Source organism: Haemorhous mexicanus, chromosome Z, assembly GCF_027477595.1.
Source record: "Haemorhous mexicanus isolate bHaeMex1 chromosome Z, bHaeMex1.pri, whole genome shotgun sequence".
NCBI lineage: Eukaryota > Metazoa > Chordata > Aves > Passeriformes > Fringillidae > Haemorhous > Haemorhous mexicanus.
This window is the reverse complement of record NC_082381.1, coordinates 72,583,903-72,597,444: the sequence shown is the minus strand read 5'-3', so window position 1 is coordinate 72,597,444 and position 13,542 is coordinate 72,583,903. Positions and strand designations below refer to the sequence as shown.

Here is a 13,542-nt window from a genome sequence, read left to right as displayed (position 1 = left end):
ACACCAAGGTCGGTGCAGAAGGAGTGACAGGAGATGTTCCAGGGTCCTGAACTGAGGTTCCCCTGCAGCCTATGGTGCAGACCATGGTGAGGCAGCTGTGGCCCTGCAGCCCATGCAGGTCCCTGGGTATGCAGAGATCCACCTGCAGCCCCTGGAGGAGACCCACACTGGTGCAGGTGGATGTCTGAGAGGAGGCTGTGACCCTGTGGGAGGCCCATGTTGGAGCAGGGTCCCAGCAAGGACCTGCTCACCCATGGAGAGAGGAGCCCATGCTGGAGCAGGTTTCCTGGTAGAACTTGCGACCCTGCAGGGAATTCACACTGGAGTAGGTTGTGCTTGAAGGACTGCACACCATGGAAAGGGACCCACACTGGAGGAGTTCCTGAAGAACTGTAGCCCGTGGGAAGGACTCAGGCAGAAGAAGTTCATGGAGACCTGTCTCCCATGGGAGGGATCCCACACTGAAGAAGGGAAAGGACTCCTCTCCCTAAGTAGTGGCAGGAACAATGTGTGATGAACTGAGCATATCCTCCATTCCCTATCTCCCTGCACCACTGCAGAGAGGAGGCAGCACCCAGGAAGGAGAGGTGGGGACAAGGTGTTTTTTTAAGATTTGTTTTATATTTCATTGTCCTGTTCTCATATTTTATTGGTAGTAAATTCTAATAATTTCCCCATGTCAAATACGATTTGCCCATGGTAGTATCCAGTGAGTGATCTCTCCATGTCCTTTACTCATGAGTCTTTTGTTTTATTTTCTCTCCACTGACCAGTTGTGGAAGGGATTGACAGAGAATCTTTGGTGTTACCTAGTATCCTGGTAATTATTGTAAAGCCTTTATAATATTTTAAGATAATAAGATTTATACCAACCTTATTAACTTAATTAATGTCCAGGGCATTTGTGCATAGTTTTCATCGAACATTGCTTTATTGGTTGCTTTAAGCCTTTTGTGGTGGTGGTGGTAAAGTGTTGTGGATGGCAGTGCCAGCCCTCACACTGGACAGGGGAAGCCAGAGATTGTTGCTTGACATGGCCATGGCCAAATTTCAGCAGTTTGAAGAGACTTTGTAAAGTAGAAAAGTGAGAGAATTAGGGAAGGGAAAGAGATACTCTGCTGTTCACTGTGATGGGTTTTGTACTTTCTGTTGGACAGTGTCAATATTGCCAGCCCCAAGCGTGCAGCCTCTTTTGGGAGCCAAGTCCCAAGAAATCATGACATCAGTTTTAATGTGCTGAAGGATTTAGTCTGGGCTTTTTAACACCATCTCTTAGACTGAGCACATGGCTGCTGATTTCTGAGTCTCTGAGTGCACACAGTCAAGGAAGTGCATTCCCCTGTAGAGAAGCTTATTGTGAGGAAAACAAAAATTTTCCCCAAAAATCTTTGTGTGCTTTTAAACATCAGATGAGGTTCCTAACTAATTCTTTGCAGATAGATCCTAGGCTGCTAGCAAAGCAGTCAGTCATTACAAGAAAATCATGGTACATTTTTGACAGGTGCAAACACCCTCTGTTCGGTAGATAAATTACTTGGCCCTACAAGATTACAAGTACTTCAATATATTAACAAAGGGAGGGGGAAAGAGCGTAAAACTTCTTTATGATACAATGTTTCACCAGAGCTCATTTATGTTCCTTTTTTTATTAAAAATCAGGTTGGGAAGTTAAGGTGAGACTAGATACTGGTGGCTTCCCGGGTGGAAAGTGCAGGACATACTTGCCTACAAAACAGGCTTGAGTTTTCTTTGTGTACTGCTCTTTTCTTATGCTTATGAAGCTGGAGTATGTTAAAAGCTGAAAACTAGCAATTTAAATTTCCTAAATGCCTTTAGAAAACCAAGAACTCAGCCACTGCCAAGAGAAACATGACTTCCTGAAACTGGACAGCATTGCTTGGGTTTTCTTTGAAGAAAAAAAAAAAAAAAAAGAAAAGGAGGAAAAAAAAGAAGAGCAAGCCAAATGCCTGAAATATGTAAGACAGAGCGATATGGAGTTAAGGGGAAGCTACATAGGAAGCAAAGCAAAGCCCAAAATAAAGAGCAGGAATGGAAAACTAAAAATAACAAACAGGAAAGTGTGACACAGCTGCAAGGGCTCTGGTGCATTCTCCCCCAGCATTGTAACTTTTTTTTTCAGGAACATACTAATAGTGTGTTTGGATTTCAATGGCATTCCAAACCATTATTTGTTCTTCAAAAATAGATGTTTCTCCTGTGAGGAAGAAAGATATTTTCAAGTAATGTTCATAGGATTTCAGTTCTTTCAGTTTATCAAAAAACACTTTAGTTAGGCTCAGTGTTTGCAGATCAGAAGAATTGCATTGATTATGTAATTTTTTGGAAAATTAGAATGTCTCCTTAGAATAGCAAAGATAAGCTCATACATAATCAATTGTTTCCCTTAATTTCAATTGAGATTTTACTTAATAGCTTTCAAAAGTAGGAAGGGAGCAAGCATGTGAATCTGAGGTGCAACCACTTTGGAAGCACAGTAAATGGAAGAGGATCAGGGAGGATTAGGAGCACCATGTACTAATAATCTCTGTCTTTCTCTTCATTCAAACACAAGTTTGTTTGTTTACACAGAGCATTTTGTGGGACAAGGAAGGCAGCTCAGGGGACGTGGGGCTGCCAGGACTGTGGCTGGATCCCGGCTGGCACCTGAAGAAAAGGCAGTCTCTCCAGGCATGGATACCACACACCCACCCAACCATGACTGAGGTGCTCAGCACATGTACAGGGGTCACTGACAGCTGCTGCCAATGAGAGGGCAAGGAATAATTCAGCATTTGGATGTCTTGCTGTTTTAACACCTATATGATTGCTAAACTCACCCTCCTGAGATAACTAAGCCAAGTAGTTGAGTTGTGCGTGCTCTCTGGCCACCCTGAAGATAGATGGTGCCAGTTTTGGAAGAGAAAAAAAGCCTGAACATACCAGTTTGTCAGCCACAGCTCCCTTAAACAGTGACAAGCCCTTGTGAATACCACATTAAGATGGGCCAAAATGAAAATCATGATGTTTGTGAAGTTATCTGTCCAATTTGTGAAAATCCTATTTTTGGCAGACACAAGAACAGGAAATATTTACTAATTTTGCAGGTGTCAGGAAATATTTTCAAAGTGCTGCTGTGATCTGACAGTCCATTTAAATAGATAGCAAGCATGTACATATCTTGTAATTTAAAATATGTACTTTGATGTGTTTTCTCCAATATCTCCATCCTAAAAGGATAGAGTTGCAAATTCATATTGTTAATCACACTGTAGTGATTAGGAAGTGATAAATCTCACAATACAAGTGAGAATGCTTTATATAATGAAAATATACATTAGGGTACATTAAAGATATTTCTCACAGTTGAAGCTGATAAGGCTGTTTTTCATTAAAAGTTTATCTGCACTGGAAATGTATTTCTTACATATTATTTGAATTGTGGGTGAAATACACCTGAATACATTTTAGGCTTTTCTACTCCGTGTATTTCAGACACTGCTCTAAAACATTTGATTATGTATTGTTTGAACTGTAATGGTGTCTGCAACACCCTGCAATAGAGACTCTAATACAAACTGCATTAAAGCACAGCTCTTATCAGTGTTTTTTATCACACATTAGATAAAAAAACAGAGTCGTTGCATATAATATATAGTTTACAGTTCAGCAGCTAAGAAAGTAACAGCTACTTTTCAGAAATGAGGCCTATTTGCCAAACTTGTTCATACTGTAAGTAATAAATGACCCCACTAAAACCAAATTAAATACTAGATGACAGGACCACATTCTGTGATGAACCATTTCACAACTTTTACTTCAGCAGTAGCAGTGTCAGGATTTGGCAGTGTCAGGTTAAGAGTTGGACTCAAATGGGAAAGGTCTTTTCCAACAATTCTACTATTCTATGGCTCTATGATAATTTCCATTATTTCTTATCCTGGTGTAGTCCCATTGTCACTGGTAACAACAGGTAAATGTTTAAATGGATAAAGGATAAATAAAAGGATGAAAGACTGTAATTTCATCCTGAAATCTATTCTGTGTGCAATGAACTATCACTGAAGCAGCTAAAGAGACACAAAAGCATTTTATAAATTTGATGAGAAATAGTAAAAATCATCCAAAAAATGTTTTCAAGGCATTCCTCTCCATCTCCTCCTTTCTCCTGACTTGCCAGTTGTGGATTCCCAGGTTATTCCTGTATGGAAAATGAAAGAGTATCAAGGACTTGCAGGCTCTGCTCCAGAGATAAATTGTCCCTGGCATGGTAATAGCCAGGCAAACAAGAAGAGACAGCTTCCAAATCCTTCCTGTACTGGAATTGGCCAAAGAGTGACTGTTCCAAGTAGGATCCAGCTAGGATCCAGCCACCTAATTTTGAAGATGAAGGTGGTTGAGATGGTGTGGACGCAAATCTTTCACATGGGACACCACTCATTTTCTGCACTCATGTACGGTCCCAGAAATTTGCTGAAATAGATGCAGATGTGATGAAACTGTTTCTGTGGCTTTGAGACCAAAAGTAAACCTAACCTGCATGTGCCATGGCTGAACCATCACTAGCAGGCTTACTCTGTCTTGATAGATAGACACAATCAACAGTGATGCTTTCAGTTGTTGTTTTTTTGTGGTTTTTTATTGAACAATAATAATATTACACTCTTTAAAACCAACTGACTTATTAGATTTACATTCAAGAACTCATAATGTCATTTATGACACTGTTGCAAAATATTAATAATGTATGCAGTATTTACTACATTCTTTAAATATTTCTTATCAGCCTGCTGGAAGACCATGGGTTTGATCCTGCTCCCACTGAAATCAAGAAAAAAAATTACTTTTGATATCAGTAGATTAGAATCAATTCACTTGCTAGTAAATAGCCCAAGAAAACATTATTCCCTCTCAGACCCTAACATTCAATACTGGTTAAAATGTGGTATTATGCTAGTTTGAGATTTATGTTTGTATGTCTCCAATTTTCATGGCAAGAGAACCTACACTTTCATGGTGACATTTGGATGTCTACTGTTGTCATCATCCTCTTGTTCCAGATCAGCACGATTCATGCCTGCTTTCCCAGGTGAGAGCATCCTGCTTTCACAGATATTGACTCTGGATCTCTTTAAAGGCGTCAGAGCTTCTGTTGTTCATAGTTTTAAAAGCATGCTTTTAGATTCTGAACTAAACTCTGGCTGCTGTACTGTGTGTTCTTTCTTTCACTGCACTCATTGTCAAAGCTCCAGTTGATTTCAAGGGAAATGTTAAAATCAAGCCACATTTCCAATGAGAGTGCTCTGTGTTACAAGGCTGTTCCTAAACTCATGGCATCCAGGTTCACTCTGACACAGCAATGTCAATTTTCATTATCTGTGGATCTGGTTGTTTCCAGGCATATTAGCAAGCCCTTCTCAGTGGTGATTTTTGACTTCCACAAATATCATGCAGCTCAGACTGAATGAGGGGCTGCCCGTTCCTGCAACACTCTAACACATATAAGTTTTTCTCCTGGCTGAAATGGGACCACTTGCTCATGCAATTGAAAAACAAATGACTGGGTACCAAAATACTGTAGTCTGCGGCTACACTACCATTTGCTGAGGGTTCAAGACTTCTCTGGTTCAAATAAACTCCCTGTGAGTCACATCTGGGCCATAGCCAGCAGTGAAGATGGAAATCATGGAGGTCTCTTTGCTGGCCTCTCACCACTCTTCCAGGAAAAATGCAGATATTGCCCTAACGACACCAACTAGCTGGTTTATAGAAACATATATATTTAAATAATGATAAGCAGCTTCTTTTGTTTCAGATCCCCTTCTACAAATCGGTAGAATTTACCAATCTGTTGTTTTTCTGTACAAAATTTAACTTTAGAAATTCAACAAAATATAATGTATGTCTGCAGTGTCTTGTCTAAGTTATTCACAATGTATAAACTGAAGTGCTGGATGTCTTCTCTCTGAAGAAAGGCATATTTGTCTCTCAGGAATTGTCACCAAACTTTCAAAAACTAGAATATTGTTAACAACTAATGTCACTTTATTTGAGTTACACTGTTGTGCTTTTTTTGTTGTTATTGTTATTGAACAGGGGTGTTCCTTCCATCTGAGGTGTTGTTTATATGTGTTTCTTTCACAATGGTTCCACATCAAAAGTATCACTCACCCAAACTGTCCACTTTGTTCAGTGAGTGCTTTTCCAACATCAGGTTGGCAAGAGTCAGCCTCTGGCACTATTTAAATGATCATGTTGGGTTTTCAGTATTACTATACATTCAAAAAGCCACAATACATTTCTCTGTTCAAATACTTATCAAAACAAATATCAAAAGTCATATACACTGTACAGTCTATTTTTAAGTAAACAGTTTTCTCAATAAAAAATGGGTCACATTTGAGCTTCAGAGATTACATATTCATACATTATAGATCTACTTTGTTCTTAAAGTGTGTTGTTGCATATTCAATAATCTGTGAGAAATGCATTCACTTGAAAGTCTTACAAGTGTAAGTAAATATCAGCGAGGATTTAGCCATTTCATTACTGGAGAGCGAATAACTTTCTCTTTAACGAATTCCTCTTTTACAGAATTTCCATCCCCTGATGCCATGTCATTGTCTGAAAAAAACACAAAAATAAAGGTGGATTTCATGAACGTGAGAGCTGTAAAATATTTTCTTGTGGCAATGTCCCTGGTTTTATGAATACTTTGGAAAATCCTTAACTGATATATTTGCAGAAAACTCAGTAAATTACCTCCAATTACCTAGCTGTAAAATTTCTACCAAATTAAGGCATAAGTCATATCTGTTTTTTAATAGTTTAAGCATAAGGCTGATGAGTTGACTTCAGTTTCCAGTTCAGACTGTAACATTCACTCCAGTGTGACCCAGGACCAAGCAACACATCCTCAATAACTACAGCAGTAAATTAAACTCCCCTGCAGCTATTCTCTGACTGAGGCCAGCTGGCATGGAATAGCCTGGTATGTGCCACTAAACTCTCTTACTCTCCAAAAATAGGTAAAAGATACTCAGTTTGTCAACTGGAAACAGTCCCTGGCTGAGGCTGATTCCTAAGCTGTGACTGAGGTTGTTTGGCACAGCTAGCTGGCCAGGGACACAGTGTGCTGTCCACTGCCCTCCTGTGCGACCGTGGAAGGAGTAAAATTGCAATGTACAGGACCTCTGACACTATTAAGTTTGCTAGGCATATGTAGGCATAATGCTTTTTATAAAACATATGGGTCAGAAACTTGCTTCTTTAAAACACAGAAGCATTTACAGCTGTTTTCATTTACTAATGATCACTTAGATGCTATAGTTACTTCTGAAGAGTCTTTTGAAATGAAACCCTCTGTGACCACCCCATGGAGTACTACTCGTAACATCTCTGATCTGCTAACAGTGACACACTTTTGAGAACAGAAGTAATTGGGAAACTTTTGCAAGGGTAAAAAACACTGTTTCTTTCCATACAGTGGATATCTTGTCCTGGGAGATAAGTCAAGCAGTCCTGGCTGGGATAAGTCAAGCAGTTAAACATCGAGGCAGCAGAAAATCTGGGACCAAAGGCAAGTGGGGAAGAGAAAAGGGGAGGAGGAACTGATGCAAATAGGCTGTCTGGGAAGATTTGGAATATAGGCTAGATATAGAAAAAAATGAGCACACTCATTTTTTTGGCACCCTCGGTAATAAATAGAAAAAGGAAAGGCAAAGGAGCACAATCATGTAGAAAACTACTAAAATATCAGGGCTGATTGGTCTTGTAAGAGGTTTTTTTTCAGATTATTTTAAATGTGATATAAGCTGCAGTAGTTTGCTTCAACCTAACTTTCTCTAAGCAGAGAAAGAGAGAAAGATAAATCTTTTATTAAGACAGCAAACCCTATACAGCTTAATATAACAGAAGAAAATTAAAAATTGCACACAAATTGCGGTTAGAGAAGAAATTAAATCCAAAGACCTTTGGGTGAAACCCTATAAAAAATCCCAACAGACATAGAATTAAATCTCTGGGGGGTTTTGGGTTTTTTCTTCTACACATTTGTATTTATTTTGGTTTGTGTTCATTTTAGAGTAAACATCATTCAGTCAAACGTACTTCAGTATCATCAGGCATGAAAAAAGGCACTTAATCCCACCTCTACAAACTACAGTGATCTTTCCTTGGCACATGAAAAACACTCCAGTTTGTCACACTCCTTTTTCTTTTTTTTCGTTTTTATTTTAACTCTCAACAGACCAGACATAAATGTAAAGGAAATAAATTATTCCAGTGATACTGTGACGAATTACTACAATAAAACATTTAATAAAACCTTTCACTGACAACTGAAAACATATAAAGCTCTGTCCTCATGGGGAAAAAGAAACACTGTTTTTACTATGCATTAGCTGCCACTAGTAAATCTAATGTAGTGAAATCCTGACCTGACCTGCAAGCCGTAGCACAGCCTCCTGCTGCACAGGTGGGGTGCTGCTAGCACATGCAACTGATGCAAAGAATTTCAAAATGTTTCTAGCATGTGTCGCAGCTCTACTAATTCCTTGCCGCATGTTAAGGAATAAGAAAAAATAAATCTACCTTGCGTTGTCAATGGTCTGCACAGCTCCGCCAAAGTACCCACCACTCTCACACAGAGTGGTAGTAGATCATGTGCAAGGGCTTTCCTGCTAAAATCAACTGTCCCACAAAGTCTTACCTGTGTGTGAAGATATTTTTCGTCGATTTGGTGGCTTTGAAGCAGACAGTTGAAAAAATGGGAACTTCAGACACTTCCCTGTTACTCTGTCACAGATGCCAGAGGGACAGTTGCAGGTTTTCCTGCATTCCATTCCATAGCTCCCATAAGGACACTCTGGGGAAAAAAAAAATAGCAAAGCAGTTCTCAGTGACCCAAGTCAGCTGCTGTCTTAATAGCTGGTCTGCTTGAAAGTGGAAAACCTTTGAGTGGAGGTCAGCTAGATCTCAGCTACAGGATTTCAGTATGCTGACTGCTTTTTTACAGTATTTTCTAGTATTAACAAATCTTGACACACTTTACATACATAATTTCATTTCCTGTAACTTATTTACAATGTGCTACTGGTAATTCTTCTCTGAAACACTATTAGAATTAAGTGCACTCTTACATTAAATTGCCGTAAAGGCAGTATGAATACGTAGGTATATAATTTTAGACAATTCAGTTAAAGGACTAGCTCTGAATTTAGAAAGGAAGATGACTCCAGGAGTTCCCTGAACTCACTGTGTGGATCACTATGATAGTGTCTGACTTTCATGACCATGGATATTTAGAGCTGCAATCTAATGCTGATGCAGGGCTGCTGTGGCCTGGGCCAGCAGTCTCGGAGGAGGATGCAGCCTGACCCTGAGGAGCTATCCAGCAAATTCACCATCCACCTGGAGATGCTCCTGGGTGCTGAGGAGTAGTCTCCCACCCAGTACCTTCTCAGACAGCCAGGTTCTGCCTTCCCATGGCAGATAGCTCACCTGCATTTCCAGCCTAAAGAGTGAGCGTGGCCTAAAGGGATCTCTGGCACTAAGGCAAGTCCCTGGTTCTGCTGCTTCTGGTCACATAATACCCCGATTGAAACCTCACATCCCTGAGCAAGCTTGAGGAGGAGCACAACAAAGCAGTTGCTAGGATGGCAACAAATATTCTCCACAGTCAGGTACAGGAGATTTTCCCTATCCCATAGCTGACACATATCACATGCTGGGTCATACGACTTCCCAGAGGGTTTAAACCAGGGGCTACAGCTCTTGTCTTCCTCTGCCTTTCTGTTGGATAGGATCCCCTCCCAAAACCATTGCTAAAAAGGCAGCAACTTGGAAAATCCATGTACAACACATCCTTTCCAAACCCACAAACAGGTGATCATTCTCAGGAGACTGGCCTTTATGTTCAGACTGTCCTTGCCCACCAAGGTACATGGTCACCTTAAATGGCAAGGTCTGGAAAGTTTCTGATTCACCTCCTAAGAGCAGATGAATGACTATTCAGGGCTGGACCAAGGAACCATCTAGCCCAGGCCTCCACAAAACACTTAAGAAAGGTGACCATAGTAAGCACAAATGATACCTCTCTCCTCATTGTGTCTCTCCTTTTCAGCTATGAGACCTCCTCATCCAGACATAGTTTCTTTGTGTATAACACCCCACAATAAAATTACTCTTTTCAGTTTGTTCAGTCTCCTCTTGAGTGAATGCAAACTTTTAGCTTTGCCATATAGCCTAGGTAACATGAAAATCAAGCTATTGCACTATAGTTATATAGTTATAATGTAGCCAACATTTTACATTTCTTTGTGTATCAAATGGATTTATGGATTTATTCTTATAAATGAAAAGCCCTAGAAGATCAACCAGTCCCCTGAAATGGACTTCACAGTGAGTCACTCCAGCATGGAGATTCTTCCTAGGCCTCAGCACACTCCCCTTCCCAAGAATGACTCTTTGATTTGTTGCTTTTCCACATAAAACAAAAACAAAAACAAAATCCCACCAAAGGAGAACTTTGTGTTCTTGTGTGCATATCCTCCCTGGGAGAAAAGCAAAGAGCACACACTACATGGAGCATCAATCTGCCTGGTACAGGTGCTCAGCCTGGAGAGGTGGGATGCAAAGCCGTGCACAGCAGCATAGAAACAAGTCTGAGCCCAAAGCACTTAGCTCTGTGTGGAATAATGACACTGCTTTTTAGATTTCTTGAAACTGAGATCTGAGTAAATTTGTCTTTTAGAAGGTTTTTGTTTAACAGGATCCTGTTCCTAAATAAATTGCAAAGAGCTCCCAGTGGTTTAATGGAAGCAAGGGCACCAAAAAGTATTTTGTTTTGGGCCATAATGACCTTGCTATTGATAATAGTACCATGCACTCTCCTAATAATAAAAGCATCCCAAAAATCGTTCTGGAATATATACTGTCCACTTTAGAAATAAGAAATTGAAAAACAGAGAGTTCACATCATTTTTCCAGAACTTCAAAGTAAATTGACAACAGGAAGCCAGAGAGAATTTAGCCATCCTGCATCTGTCAGTTATTACAAACATGGAAGTTATTAAAATAAGTGAGTGACCTGGTATCATAGCTGCACATGGATATATAAAATAACAATATCTGGCCCCAGGGAGAGATAGTACTATCTCAGAGCTGAGATGAAGAAAGGAAAAGAATTCAAAATTACATCTATAATATTTAGTGGAAATAAACATATGGGGAATTGAAGCTTTAAACACCAATTTAAATTCAAAGTCAAGATATGTGTTTACTGAAACTAATGAGAGTTTTTCCACTGACCAAATGTTTGGGAAAAAACCCAAACATTTTACTTCACATTTTTTACAGAGCACCCAAGATTCAGCTACAGGGATTCAGATCTCAAGTCCCATAATATTTCTTTTTCTCATTCAAAGGGTGCTATTGCGAAGAAACTCCTATGAGGAAAGCAAAAAGTACAGACTAATTCAAAACAATTGCTAATGGAATTATAGGCAGTTTCTTGCACTGACGTGATTTTTAATAAACTGAAGATCAGTCAATTATCTCAGTTAAATATTTTCCTGGTGAGTGCACCAAAGTTATAATCTTTATGTGTAAGTCCTACTCATTCGCAATAAAGTACTATTTTGGGTTTCACACTCAACCATGCATATGAGTTTATTTTAAATAAGGTAAATAAGTGTATGCTGTATGTGAATCATCCCAAGTGGTTTTTGCAGCATCAGGTCCTAAGTCATTACTTTAACTGAGTCTATTAATACTCCTGATATCTAACTGCCAAGATATTCCCACTTTTAAAGTTATTCTAAGGCTTATCTGTATCTACTTACTGAAGTGGTACACAAACAAAGCAAAACCCACTGTATTTATGCTTTGCAAACTCTTTTTAAAAAATAGTTTATTTTTTTAAAAATTCACCCTACTTCTTTCAAATATAGTACCTTGCCACCCTCTAAAGATTGCCCTGTTTAAATGGAGTGAGAATAGCTCCTAAATGAAAAATGTGATTATAGCCTCTGTCTAAAGAAATCAGCATGCAACATACCTGGAATAAACTTAATGCAGTGCCTGGCTGCTCATCTCACAGTCAGCTTCTGTTCTGTTATTGCCACCCTTCAGGCAGGAGGATTTCTCTTTGCCTCCCCTGACCACATCCCTAGGATGACTGAGCCCCTTAAAGGCATGACTAAATTAAACAGGACAAAGTCTCCAGGCACTCAGGCTGTGCTGCTTTCTCCATTCCCCAGACCCCAGCGTGATCACCTGGTCCCTGGGCAGGCAGCTGGCCGTGCCAGAGGGAGCATCACCCTCAGGAGTGTGCAGCTGCAACAGGGACCCTGTGACAAGGTTGGACTTGCAGGATTAAAGTCTTTATAATTTATAGAAATCCACCCACCAAATCAACAGAAAGAACAGGACTAGTGCCTGGCTGTCTCAAGCTCCAGTTAAAAATCTCATCTCCAAGCACACTCTGTCAGTATTTCCTCACACATGTCCCCAGGTAATGTGTAAACAATATCATCACATTCATAAACCTGCCCCAGTACATGTAATGCCTTTAATGACAGCAGGTATTTCTTCCCTTTTTCCTTGGCTAAGGTATGAGCTGTAAAAATCCCATTTTACTCCTTCAAGCAAGAGGCAAACTCTGCACGTATGTTGCTGTCAAATTGCCATAATGGGTGCATACAAAGTGAACATCATTACCTTTGCAGATACCAAATTCATCACCAAAGTCATCCTCCTCAGTGTAAAACTGGCACTTCAGCCCAGGGCCACACTTGACACCATCCATACCCGAGACAGTACGGTAGCAAGTCTCCCCCAGAGCAGCTGCACACACTCTGCAGCAGCCACAGTCATCCAGCACCGTTCTCTTACAGCGCGCGGTGCTTTTGCACGCGTTACTGTCACAGGGATCAGGGCAGTCTACTGCGTATTTCGCACTCCAAGCGGCTCCAGCAGGCACGGGCATCAGGAGGAGTGCGAGGAACAGGAAGCCCTTCATGTCTTGCAGGGGTAAATGCTCCATCCCAGAGAGCAGGTCTCAGTGCTCAGGCTGCTGGTGCCTCTTGCCGAGGGAAGCAGCGGTACAGAATCCAAAGTGGTAGCTGCACACATCAGCCTACAAGTTTATGAGCTTTATAAAGTGTGTTGCCCACATGTTGCACCGTCGTCAGCTTCCTCAATCCGGCAGCGCTGCTCCTGCCAGCCTCCCTTGTTTCAGTTTATGAAATCCAGGATGAAGGTTGGATTAGCACTCTGCTGCCATCCAGGAATTGAAAAGCCTGAGCTGATGTAATCTGTTATGTTTAGTTGGTTGTTTTGCATGAGGACTAAAAACTCTCTCACATCCGTTTCAAATGCTCAAGGACGTCTGCCAAGAGTAAAAAAAAAAAAAAGGTAAAAAAACAATCAACCCCGAGGAGGTTGCATACCTTCCTGCAGGACAGGGATTGCTCTGACGCTGGGCACACTGCTGACAGGAGAGCTCTGCCTTGCTATCACAGCATGCATGGCCAGAAGAAAATC

At 40.5% G+C, this 13,542-nt stretch overlaps 1 protein-coding gene across 1 annotated transcript; it reads right to left on the bottom strand.

The window, feature by feature from the left end:
* Positions 1 to 4,614: 4,614 nt before the first annotated feature.
* Positions 4,615 to 13,322, bottom strand: ESM1 (endothelial cell specific molecule 1). Its single transcript, XM_059836497.1, has 3 exons — positions 12,718 to 13,322; positions 8,708 to 8,863; positions 4,615 to 6,621 (listed from the first exon to the last, which is right to left on the bottom strand). Exons 1-3 carry the CDS (start codon positions 13,040 to 13,042, stop codon positions 6,521 to 6,523), a joined length of 582 nt encoding a protein of 193 aa, XP_059692480.1. The 5' UTR covers positions 13,043 to 13,322; the 3' UTR covers positions 4,615 to 6,520.
* Between the last annotated feature and the right edge of the window lie 220 nt (positions 13,323 to 13,542).

What these genes read in the sequence shown, in the direction of transcription:
- ESM1 (XM_059836497.1), bottom strand. Translation starts at nt 13,042, where the DNA reads ATGGAGCATTTACCCCTGCAAGACATGAAGGGCTTCCTGTTCCTCGCA. An exon ending in TGAATTTGGTATCTGCAAAG is followed by an intron (nt 8,864 to 12,717) that starts GTAATGATGTTC and finishes TTTTTTCCCCAG; the next exon opens with AGTGTCCTTATGGGAGCTAT. An exon ending in AAAAATATCTTCACACACAG is followed by an intron (nt 6,622 to 8,707) that starts GTAAGACTTTGT and finishes TGTTTTTTTCAG; the next exon opens with ACAATGACATGGCATCAGGG.